This window comes from Vicia villosa, unplaced genomic scaffold (genome assembly GCF_029867415.1).
Source record: "Vicia villosa cultivar HV-30 ecotype Madison, WI unplaced genomic scaffold, Vvil1.0 ctg.000282F_1_1, whole genome shotgun sequence".
NCBI classification, from domain to species: Eukaryota; Viridiplantae; Streptophyta; class Magnoliopsida; order Fabales; family Fabaceae; genus Vicia; species Vicia villosa.
Window position 1 is genome coordinate 344,643 of NW_026705120.1, and position 23,577 is coordinate 368,219.

The 23,577-nt window shown below is 32.0% G+C and overlaps 3 protein-coding genes across 3 annotated transcripts; 2 read left to right on the forward strand and 1 right to left on the reverse strand.

The window, feature by feature from the left end:
• Positions 1-230: 230 nt before the first annotated feature.
• On the forward strand, positions 231-1,980 carry LOC131626318 (two-component response regulator ARR17-like). The gene is made up of 5 exons (XM_058897150.1): positions 231-522; positions 744-820; positions 1,318-1,395; positions 1,505-1,575; positions 1,683-1,980. Exons 1-5 carry the CDS (start codon positions 387-389, stop codon positions 1,777-1,779), a joined length of 459 nt encoding a protein of 152 aa, XP_058753133.1. The 5' UTR covers positions 231-386; the 3' UTR covers positions 1,780-1,980.
• Positions 1,981-8,265: 6,285 nt separating this feature from the next.
• LOC131626319 (probable histone H2B.1) lies at positions 8,266-14,454 on the reverse strand. The gene is made up of 2 exons (XM_058897151.1): positions 13,932-14,454; positions 8,266-9,122 (listed from the first exon to the last, which is right to left on the reverse strand). Exons 1-2 carry the CDS (start codon positions 14,368-14,370, stop codon positions 8,689-8,691), a joined length of 873 nt encoding a protein of 290 aa, XP_058753134.1. The 5' UTR covers positions 14,371-14,454; the 3' UTR covers positions 8,266-8,688.
• An 8,733-nt stretch (positions 14,455-23,187) lies between these two features.
• LOC131626298 (uncharacterized) lies at positions 23,188-23,541 on the forward strand. Its single transcript, XM_058897129.1, has one exon. It carries the CDS (start codon positions 23,188-23,190, stop codon positions 23,539-23,541), a length of 354 nt encoding a protein of 117 aa, XP_058753112.1.
• Positions 23,542-23,577: the final 36 nt, after the last annotated feature.

Below are 23,577 nucleotides of genomic sequence, written 5' to 3' on the forward strand. Positions count from 1 at the left end.
TGATGACGAGAGATTACAAGATTTGGTAATTGAATATAAAGGGTAAGGTGGGGGACTGAATCGAATCCTTAGATACCCCAAAAGGATCACGAAATATCTGTGACACTCTCTCTCTCTCTTTAAAATTCTCCTGCTCCATTTCCTTACATATAGTAGGACATAACATCCTTCATACATATCTTGTGACTTTCAACTTTCTTTCTTTCTTTTATGTTTTTTTCTCTCTACGTTTTGTTTTTCTTTTCGTCCTTTTCTATTCCACATTTAAGATTGTAGTAACTTCCTTTATTTATTGCAACTACGTTTTCTCTTACTACTATTTCTTTCTTATTCATTGTCATTATTATAGAGAGAGTGGTTTATTCTTGTCTTTATTAAGATCATTCATGGCTTCTGCTTCATCTTCAACTTCTTCAAATTGGGTCATGGAAAGTGGTGACATTCCTCATGTTCTTGCTGTTGATGATAGTCTTATTGATCGCAAACTTGTTGAGAAACTCCTTAGAAATTCCTCCTGCAGAGGTATACTATACTATACCTACCTCTTACTCAACCATATTCTGTTTTTCTTCTCTTTTACTTTTAACAACATCATAACTAGTTTTACACTACACGTATCTTTTATCTTGTTGTGTAATGAAAGAAGAATATTATGCTTAGTTATATCACACGTTCTCTGTGTTTGATGATTTTGTTTTGGTGATTCATTTTGAATGGGCTTTTTGTTTGAATGGACTATATAGTTACAACTGCTGAAAATGGGCTAAGGGCATTGGAGTTATTGGGCTTGACAAATGGTGAACACAACACCTTGAATGGAGTAAGTAATTTTTTTCTTTTTGAAGAGAAACCAGAGTTCTGTTGTTTGGCACACATTTTACCTAAATGTTACTACTTGCTTAAGTTTGTCATTTCAATATTAAAATCAGGGTCGTTTTCGAGGGTGTGCTACCGCAAATTTACTCATATTTTAGTATGTTTAAACTAGGGTTAAAAAAGTTTCGTAAAATATTTGTTGTGTTAAAATACTTGTCAAAATAGGCCCCTGTCTCATTTGTCACACTTAAATAGTAGATAACCTAAGCAAAGTTTATGAAAACTTGAGAAAACCTGACACTTTGATGAAAATAAATATTTTATGTGATATGCTTATCTTTATCTTTATTTGCACATTTCAAAAAACACTCGATCCCCCGCAACTGCGATCGAGAAAAAATTGAAATTATTTAATGACAGAACTGACTCCAAATTAGATTAAGCACACTGGTGGTGGATAAATGATTTTTCACTTGCTGACTAGTATTTGTGGTTTTGTAGAGATCCAAAGTAAACTTAATCATCACAGACTATTGCATGCCAGGGATGACAGGCTATGAGTTACTTAAGAAAATCAAGGTACTAATGATAGTGTTGATTTGGTGGTTTCTTCAAAATCTTGTTTAGGAGTAATACTATTTTGCACATTGGTGCATTAACCACAACTAATTCTATTTTTGTTAAACAGCAATCATCTGTAATGAGGGAGGTCCCAGTGGTAATCATGTCATCTGAGAACATACCAACAAGAATCAACAAGTAATTTGTCTCTACCACTAACCACATCATCCATCAATACTATTTTTTGTCTCTTGTTAGTTCTCTATTGTTTAACTTACTCAATCATTATTCTGCTGAAAAATCAGGTGTCTAGAAGAAGGAGCTGAAATGTTCATGCTAAAGCCACTCAAACAATCTGATGTAAGAGAACTGACATGTCAGTTAATGAATCTAGGAAGGTGAAAATTCATGTTCAAAGAGTATTTGGTTTCCAGTGCCAAATTCTTACCTTAGGCCTTAACCAAAATGTTGCTAATTTTAGGAATTAATGCTTATCATTATTTTGAAGATGCTGAACTCTAGTTTAGTTTAGTCTTGTCTATTTTATGTATACCAATTTATTTTTCTATAATATAAGTCATGTCTTTTTGAATCAATTTCATGTTGTTGGAACAATTTTTGTCTTTGAATATCTTGCAAAAATTCCAAATTGTTTATACAATCATGTGAAGAATATGATTAAAAGCTATTTACAGCAAAAACAGGAAGGGTAATAATGAACCAAAATTGAGAACAATTTTATTCAAACTTGTGTTAATCACCAATCAAAGTGTTTTCTATGGTGGCTATGTTTGTGTTCATCTAAACCAAAACACTGAACAACAGGGTAACATGTGACAAACAAGCATCTACCAAAACCTCTAAACATGTAAGATACTGCACGACATGGATAGGAACAACATCTTTTCATGAACTTGTTCTTTCTCTTCACCTTGTTGCTGCAACTACGGTTCTGTTGCTCATGTTGTTGATCCATTTTATCAATAATAATAACCCTGAACAACAAAATTAACAAAAAGATTCATGAAATAATTATCAGTATTTGAAATTAGAACAAAAAACAACAAAATCATTGGATCAATCAACCTTACCTAGAATTTTTTGTGGTAGTATTAGAATGAGGTGAATAGCATCTGGTGGTGTTGTGGCTTTTGGAAAAAAGAGAAAGAGGGTGATTATATTAAGAATGATTATTTAAGCAATGAATATTCGTTTTGAGAAGCTTCAAGTTCAAGTTCATTGTGTTGTAGCCTAATCTATCTCTTTTTTATGGTATTACCTTTTGGTTGGGTTAATGAATTTTTTTAAATACAAATAAACTATATTGAAATAAGGAAGGCCCAACTCAAAAGCCATTGAGGATATATTCTCATCTTATGGTGTACCAAATTCTTCTGTTTATGGTGCTATCAAATTTCAAACTATCATTCTCAATTCTCAATTATGATTAGAGCGGTCAAAATAGGCTTTTTAGTCTTAAACGGGTGGGTCTTGACGGACCTCAGATTAATAAAAATCGGACTAAATAATTTAAAATATAATTATTTGAATTCGACCTTGAACGGACTTTGAACTATCTGATCTTAAACGAACTTTTTATTTTTTATTTTTTATAAATCCTATAAGATTTATCATAAATATAATAGAACACCCGAAAATTATGAAATAAAACATAAAATAATTATAAAAAAAAATTAGTTATGCGGCTCTAACAGGCATAGCTACCCACGGCCCGGGTTAACCCTAATGCTTAGTGAATTTTTTCACTATGTTTGTTTTAAGAGAAAGTAGAGGGATAGAAGCTCACATAATATGGAAAGTTTCCCAATTTTGAGTAAGATGTGCATGGTTGGTTATTTTTAGAAACCAAATCATAACCATTTTTAAATCATTTAAATGGTTTGAATATATAACCATAATCATATTTTTATCAAAATTGGTAATAAAACTGGTTATAAATTTGATTATGATTATATAATAGGTTTTTTAAAAAAATCCAATTTTAAAAATATTTTTTATTTTGAAAATTACAATATTTAGATTAATTTTAAATTTTGGATAATAACCGGATTATAACCGAATCCAAAAATAATTTAACCGGTTAATAACCATTTAATTATATATGAATTATATAAATGGATAACCAAAACGTTAATAACTAAACCAATTAATAACCATTTAATTATATCTGAATATTTAAAACGAATTTGAATTTGGTTATGGATTTGTGTCTCATATTCAAATATTTTACACACCCCTAATTTTGAGAAGACTGATATATTTTTTTAGATAAAATGTCACATATATCCTTGCTTTGTGTACATAAGTATATAGGGTTCCTTTTTAATTTTATAATATATTTGTTCTTTTCTTTATTGTTATTTTTTTTAGATAAAATGTCACATATCCTTGCTTTGTGCACATAAGTATATAGGGTTTCCTTTTTAATTTTATAATATATTTGTTGTTTTCTTTATAGATAAAATGTCACATATATCCTTGCTTTGCGCACATAAGTATATAGGGTTCTCTTTTTAATTTTATAATATATTTGTTGTTTTCTTTATTGTTAGAGTTTTAAATAATAGGTTGGTTTGACATGAGTGAACTGTCTTTTAATAAAAAAGTTAATAATTTTTTTAAACATTTTAAGTAAGATGATTAACAAATTTTATCATTTTATGTAAGAGTATTTTATCATTTTTTATTTATACCTCTTTCTTTCCTCTCTCTTTCTATTCACTTTTACTTCTATCAAACAACTAAATAATCATCTTACTTTCTCCTCACTTTCCATTCACTTTCATTCCTTAAATATTCTTTCTTATTACTTTCTTTCCTTCAACATTCTTTCTTATTACTTTCTTTCCTGCAACAATCTTCTCTCATCCAAACAAAGCCTTTAGGACCGGGCTTAAAAAACCCAAAAAAATATGGACGCCTCTGTGATTTTCCAGTCTTGGCAGATCGGCCCATATGGACTAACCCATTTTGACGGCTCTAACTATGACTATGAAGTTGTTGATATAGTCTAACGACGAACATTCTTGCAGGAGTTAAAATTTATGTCGATAGAAGAACGAAACTAAATTTTGGTTTGTACATATGCAAGAAAATTGTATCTCATACCCCACATTTATCCCCCTACCCCTACATTTTACTAATTTTGACTAAAATATCACAACATAAATAGTATATTTGATTTTTTTTCACTTTTTTACTCATTCATTTTTCAAGATATTTGAGCAAGATGAAAAAAATTTGTACCAAAAGTCATTCCAAAAGTATTTTGGTCCATAAAAATCAAACAGAAAATCGTTGAGTATGTGTTCTGGTTTATGAAACATATCAGATTTGTTTAAGAAAGTATTATGGTCCCTTGATACTATCAGAACTCTTTTTAACTTATCCGGTTAGTAGGAAGACAAAATTGAAAAATCTTTATGAAAGTATTTCGGGAAGAGCAATTTTTTAGAAATTGGTAATCTTTCAAAAAGATATTCGGTTTGACTTTTTTTTTTAATTTGTGAATGTATTTTTTTTGGCAATGATGCTAACTTGAGGGTTTCCAGGGGGTCGTATGATACGTCTCTTCTGATAAAGTAAGAGCACCATGTTGCTCGTCATTTATGGATTTGTGAGGTAAGTAAATGATAGTTAGTTTATTTTGAATAATATTTAATTTTGTGTATATATATATATATATATATATATATATATATATATATATATATATATATATATATATATATATATATAACGAAAATTCGTTGGGCATATGATCAAGCTTATAGGAAAGGTTCCTCATTATCTCCCACCAAAGATGGAGAGTTGGATGACTCAATCTAGTCTATCTTCACTCCAGAGAAACTGTTTAAGGATGATAGACACAAACGTGGAATCACCATTTTATAAAGAGACTACATTCAGAGACATTGTCATTTCGCATGCCACTTGGTGAGATGAGCATTACAATAGATTGCGCTTCTTATCTGCTTCATCTACCCATTAGAGGCTTGTTCTGGACCCCTCGAGATGTCACTAAAAAAGTTGTTGCCCTTGCTGTTGAGTACTTGGGAGTGTCATTTAGTGAGATAGTGTGTCATGTCTGTTTTTGCATGAGTGCTTATTATAATATTTATTACAATCTACACAAGCTTACTCAAATTGTTGATCATACTCGGCCTCATCACTAGCACATTCAACTTTCATTCATAATATGTCTATCGCCTCTTGCATATCATTCACCGTTTATTGCTTGCATTTTGAATCAATATTTCTGTTGATGTGAAATCGACAAAGCAAACTAATCATCCTTGAAAACACAACTTCAATTGCTTTGATCAAGGCAAGATCTCAACCAGTCAAAATCACTTGTAGACACAAATCTTTCTTGACCAACAATTGTTTCAGCTTATCCAACACTCAACAAAAGTTCTCTATCTTCTCACATTCCATATAAGCAAATGCAACACTAAATGTCAGCTCGATTGATGTCATGCCAAAAATTTCAAATGGAGGTTGTCTATATTTATTTGTCTTGTAATTGTTGTCCATAACTAACATAATAGGATAACTTAACCACAAGTTTTCCGGTACACATATATATCTTCATCAGAAAACATTGCCAAAGATATCTACTACACATTACAAACTGGATAACTTCTAAATTAGTTCTACGAGAAAAACTAAATAGAAATAAGATAACATAACTTTAAGTTATCTGGTAAACCAAAAAAAGGTATAAGAACTCTTTTCTGACAGCTATCCGGTACATACTTGAGGTACAAGCTCTTCCAAATGTTCGAAAAACTTCAATGAATAAATGGTAATTTAGTTAAAATCAAATGAGAGAAAGGTTGAAATATTTTACAAAATGTAAGGGGTACGGGAATAAGTATAGGTGTATGGGATAGATTTTCCCTATTCAATTATTGAAAAAAAATCTATTTAATTCTATGTACTTTTTTAAAATGTTTCACCCTTTATATTTTATGTATAATTACCCTTAATATTTGACAATTTTTCATTCCACCCCATAAGTCTCTTATGCACCATCGAATTGGCAAAAGTGTCATCGTGCTTCCATAGATGCATCTCCAGAAACATCTTTTTTTTGTTTAACGTTGTTTTATTTCGTAGCTGCACTTAGGGAACTCTTTCGTAAATGCATCAACGGAAGAAGGGCTGGCAAAACGGCCCGCCTGCCCCGCCTGCCTCACCTTATGCCCGCCAAAAAACGAGCGGGCGGGCATGCCCGGCAAATGAAATGGGCATAAAAGTCATGCCCGTCCCGCCAAGATGGCGGGTTGGCGGGCGGCGGGCTTACCCGCCTATTTTTATTTATATATTTTTTAATAGATTAATAGGCTTTTTTTACCTTTAATTAAACTTTTCACTTATTTTTTAAAACAATTTTTTATAAAAGCAACTTTTTAACAAATTTACTTAAAAAAATATTACATATATTTATAGATAAATGTATAAAATAAACTATCAACAATTGCAATTATTAGAATTAACTAAAAAAAGAGTGAGTTTTGGAGGAGGAGCGGGCGGCAGGCTTTTGCGGGGCGGGTATGGCGGACAGCGGGTTTTGGCGGGGTGGGCTTGAGCGAGCGGAGGGCCTAAAATCCCAACCCAACCCGCCAATTTTTGGCGGGTGCGCGGGCCGGCCCGGCAGGCCACGACCCGTTTTGCCACCCCTAAACGGAAGTCTTAAAACATATTAATTCTTGGTATTTTCTCAATTAAGTGGGAATATCTCAAATTAATTTCTCAATTAATTGGGAAATCTTAAGTTCCAATATGTTTTAACGCTTCCGTAGATGTATCTACGGAAAAAATCAATTTTTTTTTTTTAAAAAAAGGTTCTTCCAGATATGCTTCTACGGAAACTAGGGGCATTTTTTGAATTTCACGCGGTGTATGAGAGATTCATGGGGTGCATTGAGAAATCGTCTTATATTTTACTTTATATTTTTTGTATAATTTATTAGAGTGTGTTTGTTTCAAGAATTAAAAATATAATTCTGATAATATTATTTTTGGGAACATTATACAGAAAATTTTATTCTTATCAAGATATTTGTAAGTAATTTAATTTGCTAAGAATATTTATAAAATATATTTAATTTAAATTTTAAAATAAAAAGTAAATGACATAAATATTTAAAAGTGAGAAGTTATAAGTGGTTAATTGTTATTCCAATAGGAATAAAAGATTCTCATCCTAATATGATAATAGAGAGTGACAAAACTGTATGTACTATATGTGAAATAAGTTTATGAGATAATTTCTTAAAGGTTAAAAAATATTACATCCTATCTTATTTGATTTTTTTTTGTTTATCACCCGGTTTAGTCCGGTTCGAACCGTGATTTTCTCTACTAAGTTTAGCATTAAATTAATCACCATTAAGCCAATTAACGATGAGTATTTTCTTTGGTATTTTAGTTAATCTATAAATCGGACGCATATCCAAAATACTTTGGTATTTCATCAAACTACTTTATTGCATTTCAATTTTTTGGGTTTCAAATAAAACTTACAAATTACCAGATCCAAAAAGATGATAATGCTTCCTTCAATCAATTCAATTCAAAATCTAACTAGAAAACTAGTACATCCAAAGGAACGAGCAGAGAGTTGATCAAACATTTCTGAGTTTGAGGCATGGTGGCCAGCGGGGTATAAAGTATGCTTCTCTATTGCAAAATGAAAATGATAACTTGGAAGATAATATTATTAGTCATTTCTATGTCATTGACTTGGTATTGGTTCTAGAATTGAATTAGATTTCTCTATTGAAGATTCCTAAACATAGACAATATTGTTGCTATTAAATCAGAAGAAAAACAATCCACTAACATCACTAACACTTACATTTGTTACTTTAGACCATAGATAAGACTTCACTAGGGTTTGGTAGATTCAAGAAGAATCACCAATGGATTCTTTGGTTTTGATAAGATCCGAGAAATGAATGTTGACTTCAAAGTCCCTAACCGCTGATGGCAAAATGGTTTGAACCTGTTGCATCAGATTTCATCTCAAATTACAAACATTACAAACAATGACTCTTACACAACACAATTTCAATAGAAACTTAATTTTCTTCAACCAGTTATTCCTTAATTCGAAAACTGAATTAAAAATATTATGAAAAGAACCAATAACAAATTCAATTCATACACAATATAATCATTTGATTTTTAAAAGAAAATTACACATTAATTCAGATCTAATCCCAAGCGAGATAGACATTAACAAGAACCACTTCAGATACACAACCCTACAAATTATACAGTTCAAGAACTTGTAAACTTGGTCACAGCTTTTGTTCCTTCAGATACAGCATGCTTGGCCAATTCTCCAGGCAGAACAAGCCTAACTGCGGTCTGAATTTCCCTTGAAGTGATCGTCGGCTTCTTGTTGTACCTTGCAAGTCTTGAAGATTCAGCAGCAAGCTTTTCGAAGATGTCGTTGATGAAACTGTTCATGATTCCCATGGCCTTGCTTGAGATACCAATGTCAGGGTGAACTTGCTTCAGAACTTTGAAGATGTAGATCTTGTATGTCTCTACGCTCTTCTTGTTTCTCTTCTTCTTCTTGTCTCCGGCGGCAGCGCCACCGTCCTTGGGGAGCTTCTTTCCGGCCTTTGGCTTCTTCTCAGCCGGAGCCTTCTCGGCTACGGTAGACTTTTTCTCCTCTACGGGTTTCTTCTCCGCTGGCTTCTTCTCTCCCTTTGGCGCCATTGAAGGATTTGAGAATTTGAAATTTCGGTAAAAATTTTAGGGTTTGGAATTTGGAATGAAATAAGACGCAGAAAATGAGGTTGGAAGAAAATAAGGACCGAGAGGATTTATATATAAGATGTGTTTCGCGTTGTTATTGGCTTATGTGCTTATGCACAGATCGTTGACGTGGAACTTCTTTAGCCGTTACATTGTGCGTAATAGACGGTCACGATCTTGCTTTGACTCAACTATATTGAAGATGCTATGGGTGATGATTATGGATATATGCGGATCCGCTTTAATTTAATGATTTTAATCCCAACAAAACTATTTTCTGAACTTTGACCGTTGTTTAAATAAAGCATAATTATCTATTAGAATTTAGAAACTTTTAATTTTTTAATGGGTTCTTAAAACATGTTTTTAGAAAATTATAAAAATTTATTTATAACCTTTTTTAATTATAGAATGAATTAAATATAATACTTTATAAAGATCATGCATATAAATATCAACAAAAATGTAAGGTGATTTTTTCCTAGTTTGTTGCGTAGCAGCATGGTTGTTCCTGAGTTTCAAAAGGCCCGAGGCAAATAATAAAATAGACTTAATTAATCAAAATTAGAATCGTCTTATACAATTATTTTTCATAACTTTTTTGTGTAAAATTTTTTTATTTATTGAATTTTTATCATATCTAAGAATTATTGGATCAATCATACGTGTCTGACAGATAAAAAATATAAATGTACAAATAATACCTAACATGTACATATAAATAAATAATTTTTGTACAAAACATATATTAATACATGATTTTTCTAAGGATATAACTTTAAAAGAATACTCAAAATTTTACATTAGTTATATAGTAGTATAAATAAAATTGAAATAATAAAAAAAAATTAAATACTAATTTAAGAGGTGTGAAATGGTGGATATCATAGGTATCATTTATTTCTATAATTTTTGAATGAATTGATGTTTTAAAACAATTAATTGAAAAAAGTGTGAACATGATTCGAAAACATTATCTATTGGTACCTAGGTTAATTCATTTACGTTCGACCAACTTAATCGGTTGATTAAATAATCTGAACAATAAATATATACAGCCTTAACACAATTTATATTTTTAAAATACTCAATCTATAGTTTAAGGCCCCTAAATTTTTGAGATCCTGAGTTGTGATCTGCTTGCTCTGACGCAGGACCGGCCCTGCGTAGCATAACTATAATGAATTGATAAGTGAGGATATAGAGTTTGTCGTAGTGGTTGTGTTTTTGATGAGGTCAAAAGGGGATAATTTGCACTGTTAGCGGTTACATTGGATTTGACAGGTAGCAAAAAGTAGTTTTGCAAAACAAGAGTTCGTAACTTATGTCTCGGTTCGACCATCGAACATGAATAGGGATGTCAATTTACATTTGTTAATGAAAATCTCTCTGAGAATTATTTGTTCGAAGCATTGGAATTGTGGATTTTTTTTCTTTGTGGAAATGGAGGGAAAAGTTCCACTGAAGACACTTTGGGACGAAGATTGGGAAAGTATCATCCATCCCGTGGATTCCCCAACTCCGACCATATTATTTAACTTTATATTTTATATATTATATAATAAATAATTATATAATTTTAAAAAAAATAGTAATGTATTATAAAATGAAGAGTAATTAGTGGATCATTTTATTTTTATGTTTCATTGTATAATTGTATAATATTTTTGTGTTGTTCCATAACGGAACCATAATTGATTGACAAGTGAGGATGCATAGCTTGTTACTGTGGTTTTGAGCTTTTGATGTGGTAGAGAGGGGATTGACTTACAAGATTAACACTCCAACGCACAAGTCAATGTGAGAGTCAAAATAAATGTATGAGAGAGAATGAATTTGAATACCTGAAAAATAACATGTTTTTCTTATAAATTGAAAAAAGGCTGGTAACTAAAAGCATGGATAATGGTTAGCCGTCCGGTTGATCTAGACTATTAGCAAAGTCCTTGCAATTGATCTAGCCTATTAGCAAAGTCCTTGCATACAGAATTACCTACTCAAAGTAGAAAAAGAGATTACATGTTCTCCATTTCATTCTCATTTCTCTATTATCAAGTCTTTATCCATGAGTCGGCCCAAAACATATAATAAACTATTTACTATACTTTTATAAATAAAAAATATTATAGGTGAATATTAATATTATATGATTTTATTTAGTAAGAGGAAAAATATATACATTTAATAGATTTATTATTTTATTTTTATCCGGATGTAAAAAAATATTATTTAAAAATATTGCAAGTATCATAGATGTTAAATTATGTTGTGAAATAATCTTTCGGTCTGAAATTATAAGTCACTTTGTTAAAAAATATGTCTCAAATTATAAATCATTTTATAATTCTAATACATCATTAATGACTTTTTTTTTAATATAACTTTTACTATTTATTTCTCTTTCTTCTTTCAATTCTTTTAATTTCGACTCCCAATATAATTATTGAAGGACATTTATGTAAATTCTTACATATTTCACTTTCTCATAAAGAAATAATTATATTTCTTAATTCGTGTTTAATGGCCAAAACGTCTTACGATTTATGATAGAAGGAGTATATTTTTAGCATGAAATATAATCTTTATTGAGATTGCATTTTCGTTATTTTTTTTTTATTTTGTTAGTATTTTTTTGAAATAAAGAATGCTTGCAAAAGAAGCAAGCCCCAAGAAAATATATAAAATAAAGGGAAAAACAATACAAAGAAAATAGGAGGCAAAGACCTGGCCTTCAAAAGGACCTAACTAAATTTAAAGAAGGGCAATTCCAATATATTTTTAGTAAAATCTTCTCTAAGTTGAGGAGACATTTTAAACCATCAAGTGTATTAGAGGTCAGAGAGTGACCTAAGTTTGCAAGTTTGACAACATAATAGTCCTCTTCTCTATAAACGTGAATAACAATGAAAGTCATAAATGATATAAAATGAAGCCAATAATTCTCTCATCTATTTCTTAGTTGCCAAGTAATAACTTTAGATGATTTGAAAGCTAGAAAACCAATATAGAATTAGTTTTCAACCAAAGATTAAACCAACCTTTTTTATTATCTATCTACTACATACACTGCTCCATTAAATTTAGCGACCAAAGATTTTGAAACTCCTAAATTGTAAGCAAAAGCTCCAAGAAACTTAGCTTTGAATAGGCCACCACAAGAAGATGGTCCAGAGTTACCAATTGAAGCATCATCGCTATTGCTCTTAGGGTAGTGCTATTTAGTACGAAACAATTTGAAGAAGAAATGCAAGAATGAATATGTATCACTATTTTAGTGGTGAATTTTAAATTAATTTTAAATTTAATTTTCTTTTTAATTAGGATCATGGGGTTGTGATGATAATAAATGGTTTGAATTTATTCTTGTTTTTCCATTTTCTTACTAATAAGAATTTTTCTTCCCCTTAACCCAATTGAAAGTTGGAGGATGAGTATTCTTTAACTTACTCCCTCCGTCTCATAATAAGTGTCTCGTTTGAGTTTTTCACGGTTCTTAAGAAAATGATTAGATGTGTTGATTTTAATGATAAATTTAATATCATTTACTAAAGTACCCTTATTTATTATAGGTAGTAGAGTAGTTGGAGAACGTGAAAGTTAATATATAGTGGTATAGTAGTGGAAAAAATTAATAAATGTTGCATTGATATTCTAAACAGACACTTATTTTGAGACACAGAAAAAGTGCAAATGAGACACTTATTATGAGACGGAGGGAGTAACATTGATAACTTTTATTATAACAAATTCAATAATAAAAAAACTGGCACACAAGATATTATTATTTTCAGAGAAAGAAACTCCTATGATGATGAGGCTCTACAATCCTATCATAAAATCTATGTTGGTTTCTACAATACCAAATCACACTAAAACAATTTATGATGGCTGCCACCCACGACAAATAATTCATAAAGAGGAGACCAATTTTTAGAGCAAAGCTTTAGAGGATCATTTAAGACAATAAAATTGCATTAAAAATTTAGGATAGAACCTAACCAATACCAAAAGTGTTTATTAAAAATACAATCTTAAAAAATGTGATTGGAAATTTCTGAAGCAACACCACAAAGATTGCATCCGGAAGGAAGGTTGCAGCCTCTCTAAGATAGGTTGTCTTATGTTGGACACTTACCATGCAATCATCTCTAGAGAAGAATAGATTTGGACTGGGACTTACCATGCAATCATCTCTAGAGAAGAATAGATTTGGACTGGGGATAGTTGCATCCTAGATATTGACCCAACTAACATGATGACCAACAAGACAATAAAAACTATAAGCATCTAGCTCACCATCATGGAAATGGTTCCACATGTACTTATAATCTTTATCAACCAAAGAGATGGTGATCTTGTCAACTATGGATTGAAGGGCTGAATAGGCAAGCAGAAGTTCAAAAGGAATGTTCAATTTTGCATTAGAAATAAAACCGCTAGCAGTAGAATGCAATAGAAGATGCAGATTATGAGGAATTTGCAGGGCATTGATCAAAGATTCATCACACAATGCGTGCAACCAGAAATTAATATTATCACCGTTTCAACTAGCCATTCCTTAATTCACATAATAAAATAAAGATATTGCAAAAATAAAAATCATCTGTACGCTTAAAAGACAAATTCGATTCATCCCCAAGATATTCATTTAATTTTCAAAAGAAAATTACACACTAATTCAGACCTAACTCCAAGAGAGATAAACATTAACAAGATCCACTACTGAAACAATCCTACAAATTATACACTTTAAGAACTTGTAAACTTGGTGACAGCCTTTGTTCCTTCAGAAACAGCATGCTTGGCCAACTCTCCAGGAAGAACAAGCCTAACTGCAGTCTGAATTTCCCTCGAAGTAATCGTCGGCTTCTTGTTGTACCTCGCAAGTCTGGAGGATTCAGCAGCAAGCTTCTCGAAGATGTCGTTGATGAAACTGTTCATGATTCCCATGGCCTTGCTTGAGATACCAATGTCAGGGTGAACTTGCTTCAGAACTTTGAAGATGTAGATCTTGTATGTCTCCACGCTTTTCTTGTTTCTCTTCTTCTTCTTGTCTCCGGCAGCAGCACCACCGTCCTTGGGTAGCTTCTTTCCGGCCTTTGGCTTCTTCTCAGCCGGAGCTTTCTCGGCTACTGTGGACTTCTTCTCCTCTGCGGGTTTCTTCTCCGCGGGCTTCTTCTCTCCCTTTGGCGCCATTGAAGGAATTGGGAATTTGAAATTTCGGGGGGAAATTAGGGTTTGGAAAGTGATGTAAGAATGCAGGAAATGAGTTTGAAGGAAGATTAGCATCGAGAGGATTTATATATAAGATGGTTCTCGCGTTGTTATTGGCTTATTTACTTATTCACGGATCGTTGACATGGAACTCCTTTAGCCGTTGCACTATGAGTGATAGACGGTCAGATCTTGCTTTGATTCAAGGATCTTGAAGATGCTATGGCCATGGGTGATATGATTATGGATACGGATCTCCTTTAATTTAATCCCTACGAATTAGTAAATTACTATCTTCTGAATTTTCTAGAGAAAAAAAAATTAGCTAAATTATTTTTGGGATCTTTAAGTTATTTAATTATAATAAAAAAAAAATTTATATTTTTTTTGTTATAGGTAGGTCTTTTGTAAGCGGATTAGAAAAATTTAATTAAATTGATAATTCAAACTAAATCAAATCGAAATAAAATTGATTGTTATTGGTTTGATTCTAAAACCGAACCAAACCAATAAAAATCGAAGTGGTTTGGTTCGGTTCTCAGTTTTAGTTTTTAAGAATCGAACAATAGAAATAGTGACACTTTAAATATTTTATTTCATCCATAATTAAGCTCAATTTTTTTATTTGTCCAACCATTATTCATCTTTGTTTATACTTCCTTCCTTTCAACAAAACACGTAGTTAGAACCAAACTCTAAAACATAGAAAATAGAAACTATAAGTCAGTGAATTGTTGCCCACAACCATTGTTCCTCTCATTACCATCTTTGTGATATGTTATGGTGGTCTTCTTTGTGTTCCCGTTCTATTAGTTAATTTTCATATTTTTTTTACCTTTTTTATTTCTTCTTCTTCAACAAAATTCCTTCTAGTCTTGTTACGAATTATTTTTGATGTGTGTTTGAGATGTGAAACATGTTAATTTTTGTGTGTTTTGATGTGTTAAATTTGTTAAGCTTTGAATTTTTTTTTCTAACATTCTGATGTCAAATGTTAACTTTTATATTTGATAGTGAACTTATTTCATGATGCAATGAAAATCATGTCATTGTTTCGCATGGATTAATAGCATAAAATACACCAAAAAATATGACAGTGGAGAATATATTGATGAATATAATATTTAAAAAAATAAATATTGTAAACCAATCATCCAAACCAAACCAAACCGAACCAAACCGGTTAGTTTTGTTCGGTTCCATTTTTGAAAAATATTGAAAACCAAACCAAATCGACGAAAATACTATCGGTTCGGACCTTTTTTTGTCCAAAAACCAATCCAAACCGATTTGATTACACCCCTAGACTCTTTTATGTTAACTAACCACTGCGTTGACTTTTTTTGTGCTTTATTTTTTTCTATTAATTTTATTTTAACTTCTAAAATTCATATTAAATATATTTTTGGTCAAAAAATTATGAAAAAATTCTTAAAAATATTTCTTCTCATTTTACAAATTGATTAAAATTATGTATGTTATCAATATATTTATCCTATTTCAATTATTAAAAATTTATTATTTATTAATATAATTTTAATCAAATTCATAGTTTCAACAAGTTAGATCAGTCTAACTTTAAAGTTGCGCATTTTTTAGCGTGGGTCTATAATTTCTCCGTTTTAATGATATTTGCCTTTATCAAAAAAATAGTTTGAACATCCAAATTTAATACTTTGGACATTCATATCCGAAAACAAAAACTAAATTAGTGTTCATTTTTTAAAAATCACAACAACAAAAAATCTGGATTTTTTAAAATCTTTAAATATTTTTTTTGACAATTTTTTTTAAGTTATATAAAAATATATTTTTTAAATATATCTCACTCTCTCTCTCTCTTTTATAACTCCTTAAAGGTTTCCGTTTCTGAGTCTTGCAGTCTATTTGGCTGCATTCATAGCATAACAATCAAGGTCATCATTAACATTTTCTTTGAGATGGTATAATATTTCTCCTTGACTTATCACGAGTCAAATGAAAATTCAGAAGTCATTGCAAAATTTTCCTCACTAGAAAAAGGATTATAAGCCTTAGTTTCCTCCTCGTCCATATTCTCCATTGCAAGAGCCTCAATCTCAAACTAAGTATTATTCGCCATGGTTTCTAACATATTCATCTATATAACTTTACTCTTCCTCTCTCTTTACGGGTCTTAGTGAAAGTAACATATATGCTCATGATGAGCTTTGATCCTCCAGGTTCCTTTTCACACAGTTTGAAGCCATTCATATCTTCTAGATACACATTGAAGACTCGCAACACAACCTTACCATCAAACTGGACTAGTTTGATTCGCGGGAAAAAATTTGAAGGCCTTCAAATTAGATTAGTTTATTGGTTTCCTACTTCACACCTCCATATGTTTCTAGAAGTCTACCCTTGTGAATTTACATACTCTGACCATGTAAGCTTCTTTGGCATCGATTCGAACAAGTTCACCATCTTCCAATTTCAAAGTCTCAAAGTATTCTTTTCTTTGACACATATGATAAGAGCATATCGAGTTCATGACCCAACTTTTTCAGTTTCCAAATACGACACCACCAATGCACCAACACTCTTATAACCATACTCATCCTCATTTGAGAAAATTAAATTATTAACATAATCATCCTTTCTTCCCATCTCATGACAAACCTTCTAAAAGTGACCATTTTTTCAGATATTTAAAATATTTTCTTCTTCTCAAGACAATTCTTCTTGAAGTGACAAATTCCCCAATAAATGCGTCCAACAATGAAGTTTTTGAGGTTTCAACCACAATTGCCAATATTAAGGTGGCTTTGACAGATCGAAATAATATTACTCAAGATAAGTATGATCATTTTATATCATTGCTCCAACAAAAAAATTAGTTGCCTCAACATCTAATGTTGGTTCTAGTATCAACTAAGGCACTCCTACTTTTATGGCTCATTTTGGTCTTTCGCCAAATGGGTCATCTACCTTAGGTGTCCATAGTATCATATAGAGTTGTCAAAATGGGCTATCTGACCTTAAACAGGCTAGCTATGGCGGACCTCGGGCTTTTTAGGGCTGAGCCAAAAAAACTCATTTAAATATGAACTCAAAATTCATTACCCGAGCACGACATTAGACGGGTTACGGGCTACCCGACCCTAAATGAGCCTTTTGTAATAACTTTTTCATTAAAAAATTAAATGAGAATTTCATAACATTTATTATAAATATAATATATAAATTATATTATTTTAAATATAATATATTTTTAAGTACAATAATATTTAAAATAAATATTTTAACATATTTTTAAATACAATACAAATTTTAAAGTGTTATAAATAATACACACATATTTAACATAACACAAATTAATAGAATAAAAAAATATGAAGTGAATAGTGAGATAGTTAAATATTAATTTGATTTTATTAATTTGTAATATTTAACATCTAAAGATTGAAAAATTAAAAGAGATAAAATTTAATGAAATGAAGTAACTCAATATATTATTTTTTAGTGAAACAACATAAAGTTTAGAATAATTTCTAAAAATTTTAGTTATGTGGGCTAACCCTAATGAATACTGAGCTTTTTAGAATCGGGTTAAGAAAGCTCATATACAATCAAGCTCCAATTGTAAGGCATAGGCCTTATAAATAAGAGAATTTCTTTTTATACCTCCTAACCTTCTTAGGGGTCTCTGGCGAAATTCATTTTTTATCCTCAGAATTCGGAGATGCATTTTCGAACGCACCACATTTCATTTTTTAGAGGTGCTTTCGGAGATGTATTTTCGAATTCAACCATTGGTGGATTTCAGAGTTACATCTCCGAAATACAATTTCCATAAACAAAACCTAAAAACCAGAGACACTTAACATAAATTTAACATAAATGTTCCAAATTACATAGATATTGAAACAAAAATTTAACATTACATATTGTCATAAACGGGTAGCTGAGAACGTTACAACATTTTAATGACATCTTCTCTAGATCTCTAAATCTTCGCATCGACTTCAATCGGACCCTTAGTGGAGTATTGGCGGAAAGTACTCCACATAACCTTTAAATCGTCATCCGTCTTCGGTGCAAACTTGATGAACTGCACATTTTCTTTAGTGTCGAATGATGGTGAACGATAATCGAGCTTGACTACCTTCTAATTTTTTGGATATTGCAGGAGAGAATTGAGTATGGTAATCAGATTGGCGAACAACATGTCCTCAGAGAACCTAAATTGAAGTGACGATTTTGCACCATTGAAGTAAACAAAAGCAAGGTGAGGGTATTTTTGGGTTAGAGACATGTCTTTTATTTTTGGAGATGCATATCCGAAACATTCCCTGATTGATTTTTTATAAACAATTCAGGAATGTATTTATGAATTATGCAGAATCAGAAACATAAATTAATTAGGCAGAATCAGCACCATGGAAACGTAAAATCAATTAAATCGGCAAAAGTTAGCGTGATTAAATGTTGAATAGATATATTATATATGTATTGAATCGTATATAATTTATATTGTGCACGACAATACATCCAAAAAATGGTTCTATTACATTCTAAAATGCACCGAAGGAATTGTCACAACTTAAATCTAAGATCGGTTATTTCTTTGACTTCTCCCTATGTGATGCAATTTAGTGAACTCTGTCATTCTTTCCAATAAGTGATCCGGCCAAGTTTCGTTCTCTTTTGCGAAATGTGCCACCCATTCCACTCATGTAGCTGGAATAAGACACCCCGATTTCAAATAAACCTGAACAAAATGGAGCGATCTAAGATAGCAAATATAAATGATACGACCGAATGGATCTTGAGGTGGGCGACTCCGAAATGGGAAAAATGTCTCCGAAAAATCATATATCATAAGATCGATACACACCATGTCATATGCATTTGTTATAAGATGGCTCATTTCAAGAAAGCACATTTGCTTTTCAAGTGGTGTGAACCGGTAACACATGGAACAAGAGCATTGTGAATTTTATCAAATCCTTCCTTACTCCCATATAGTCTTGTGTAAGCTTCCCTATGCACCGTTAACCCCGATATAAGTGTTTTTCGCACAAGAATGTGGTTCTCTTCTCCCTTACCATGTAAAATGGGCACGACCTGAAATCCACAATTTCTATCACCCCCACATCTACGATCCTTTCAATTTGTTTGTGCATAAAATGTGGCATCTCATCAATGTGAATAATCAGTGGTGGAATGGTGTTTTCTTACTCTGAGGTGTATGAGATGGTTTGGAAATGCGAGTTCCCTTGAAAACACTTTATTGGGATTTTGGGGTTGAAATATCTGGGAAACGTGACTTAGCAACTTCATGCTAAGACAAAGTCTGTTTTATTTAGTTGTCATCATGTGTACTTTTCACCTTTTTTGGGGCACCTTTGATTTTTACCGGTTGCGAAGGAGGTTTCAAATCAGTGGTTATAGGATAGGAAATTTTCCGGAGTTGTTCTTTAATGTGCAATCTCATAGTGTCTTCCGCTTTAGAAAATATATCCTTGATCACTTTTAACTCGGTTGTGATGGTTATACTCAATGTACCGTCCTTCGTCGGATTGTAGTCATCAAATCAAAGTCTTTTCCAATGTGTGTAGACCTCCTCCATGCGTATGGGGGTATTGAGCTTCATTTTTTGGACAAAATACAAGCACATGAAAGCCCGTAAATTTTCCTAATTGTACATCCATACTTTAAATCCGGCCCCGTTGTCTCTTCACGCTTCACTTCATGAAAGATAAAATTCAATCTCGCTTGAGATATGTTAAGCACCAACTGTGATTATAGAAAGTTATCTTTGAAATGGTGTTCTACCACGGTTGTGCTCCGACCAAAAGTTATTTGAATTTCATTATGTTGGTTTTGAAGCATTTGGTTCACCGTGTCCCATTCTCTACACAAATCTCCCTTGCTATCACCCAACCGTTTCTTCAATATCGTATGTGCATATTGGATTATATTAGTTGTAGCGTTTCCCAAATTTCTAACCCGATTCGTCCAAGCACACACAACTTTCTCTTTCACCTGATCAAGAAAAGTAGATTCCACATATTTTAGAAATTTTGGATACTTGGCACATAAGCTCTTGAAGTGTACATCATTCTCAACATACAACTCTTCTGTAAAAGAATTTATAATATTTTTCCATGCACCCATTATATTCTTCATCACGACACTAGATCTGAGTATGTTTCCGTCCTCACCCTTGAAATCTTGGGTGCCAACCGCAAGTTTGAGTTTGGAACTTTTTTTTATATGATGAAACCGACAAAGTAATGCATAGGATGTAGGAAATACACTACCAACAACATTCATAAGGGCGTTATCTCGGTTGGTTATAATGACACTAGGCATATTTTGTGGATCCTTCAACAAACTCTTGCATATGTCCAACACCTGTGTAACGTTGTCTTCTTTCTCACATTCGAGAAATACAAATCCAACCGAAAATGTCTTCTCCGTAGAAGTGACACCTAGAAGCGGAATTATATACTTGTTGGTCTTTTATGTTGAATCAATTATAAGGACAATTGAAAATGTGTTGAACAACTTGATATTTTCGGTATGAGTCCAAAAAATGTCACGAACACTTACTTTATCATCAGTCATTTTGTACCTTAAAACATAATGGTTATCGTCCAAAAGTATCAAAATTTGTTACATTTCGGATCTCGGGCCTCTGCTCGCAATATTCTGTTTATAATGTTTATTGTATACCCGCTTGATATTTGAAACATTTTGTGGTCTTTTGTGTTTCAAAACTGCAAGTATGTTTCTCGGTGCAACTTTAATATCGATATTTTTGGAATACTTTTTTTTCTCGTTCGGCTTAATTCGACCTACAATTGGATGACCTTGTAGCTTGGTGTCTAACGCATGATTATGTTTATCACAAATGAAACTAAACCGCCACATATCATCCACCTTACATGATCCGCGCAATTTAAACGAATACTCAATTTTTTTTGATCCGTTGTCATCATGTTTTAACTATCGAACTTTTGAAACATATTTTCCACCTCTCTCGCATATTATTGTTACAAATGCTTTCCTTATACTACTGTCATTGTCGGACCTTCCAATCACAACGCCAAACCCGAGTTTGCTAGCTTCCATTCAGACCCAGTCAAGCATATGTTAATGATCATTGAAAACTTGATCATTTGAAAACTATTGCCCACTATCTCAATAACAATCATTTTAGCATCATCATTCACCTCATCTGGCTTAACATCATCATTCACCTTGGGCGAAAAAACTTTGGGAAACATGTCGGGGTGCACCATATCTAAAACGGGCAAAGCAGAAAATCTGTTAAGAATTCTGTTTCTAAAACAAACAGTTTCAAAAACGCACTTCCGAAATAATTTAGGTGAGTTTCGGAACTGGATTTCCGAAGCAACACAATATCTTGATCCAAAAATCAGCTCCAATGCAAGGAAATGAGGGATGAAATGATGAAAGTTTATCTGGAATTGCAACTTTGTATGCTCTCTTTGACATTATAAAGCACTTGAAACTTGGTTTGAAGACGAAAAATGGATTGAGAATGGATGAATTTTATGGAGGATTTTTCGTTATGGAGTGAAAAGAGGAGAATGAAATAGTTCACCAGTAAGTAGGGTAGTTCAATAAAACCATGAACCGAACCGAACTGCTGAACTGTACCAAACTGAAGTTAAAATAACCAAACCATTAATTATTGTTAGAGCACCTCCAGCGGGAGGTTTCTTGCTCTTGGTTCGCCAGATGTCAATATTTTATTATTATTTTCTCTTTCTATGTGAGTTAATAGTGGGGAACGATTCATAAATAAGCAATATGTTCTTCGGCTTTTTTTAGTTTTTTTAATAATATATGATCAAGTAGAGTTTGATAATCATATGCTTTATTTGCTTTTTTTAATAATATATGACTTTAAACTAGTCGTTCAACGGCTAGTTCTTTTTTTTTTTTTAACTTTTTATTTATTATATTTATATTGTTTACTAACACAAATTTTACCAACACAAATATTTTCTTACTTTCATCTTCTCTTAAACTTCAAATCTCTCTCTCTCTCTCTCTCTCTCTCTCTCTCTCTCTCTCTCTCTCTCTCTCTCTCTCTCTCAAATTTTCATCTTTTTGCTTCATAAAAATTGTCTAGGCCAAATGGATCCTAATCATTTTCATTATCAACAAGTTATGTTCAATTACATGCAAAATTATCAAAATCCTAATCCTCAAAATTCTCAAATTCCACCGGTGTCAACAAATCCCACCATATTTTTTCTGTCATCAAACAATCCAAATATGTTTCCCAGGCCTAAAATGAATTTTAATAGTAATGAATTTTTTTGTCATGAACCAGAAATACCGATTGGGTTTATGTCCGGATGTTAAGTTCCACCATTTTCTACTCAAGTTGGTGATGAAAAAGATGAAAGGGTTGTCGTTACAAAAAAATCTAGAGAGCAATTTACAAGGGATGAGGATATACTTCTTATCCAATCATGGCTCAATGTTTCAAAGGATTCAATTGTGGGAGTAAATCAAAAAGTTGAGAGTTTTTGGTACAGAATCGCTACCAATTATAATCAGTATTGTGGGCAATCGTGGGAAAAGTTAGCGGGGCAATTAAAATGTTGATGGCATCGAATAAATGGCTTTATTCAAAAATTTGTTGGGTGTTACAAACCAGTTGTTAATGGAAAGAAAAATGGGACATCGGAGATCGATACCATGGCCGTTGCACATGCTTTTTTTACTCGGGATGAAGGTAAAACATTCAATGTTGAGTATGCATGGAGAATGTGAAAAGATGAACCTAAATGGATGGGAGAATCAATTGGAAATTCTTCAAAAATAACTAAGAATTCTGCTAGTGGGGCATCATCGGCTAATCCAGATACACTTTCAAGTTATGGGCTTAACTCATCATCACCAATGAATAGTCCAATGGGACAAAAAAAAGCAAAAAGGAAGGGTAAGGCAAAGGAAATTCCAAATGACACGCAAGATGCAAGGAATAAAAGAGCAACAACAATGGCAAGACTAGCTCAATGTAAGCAGGACGAGATAGAAGTAAAGGCAATGCAAATCATCATGAAAGACACTTCTGCTATGAATGATATTCAACGAAGTATACATGAAACATATTGTAATAAGATGAAAAAATATGGACTGTAGTTAGTATCAGTTATGTAAAATGGTCATTAATACCAC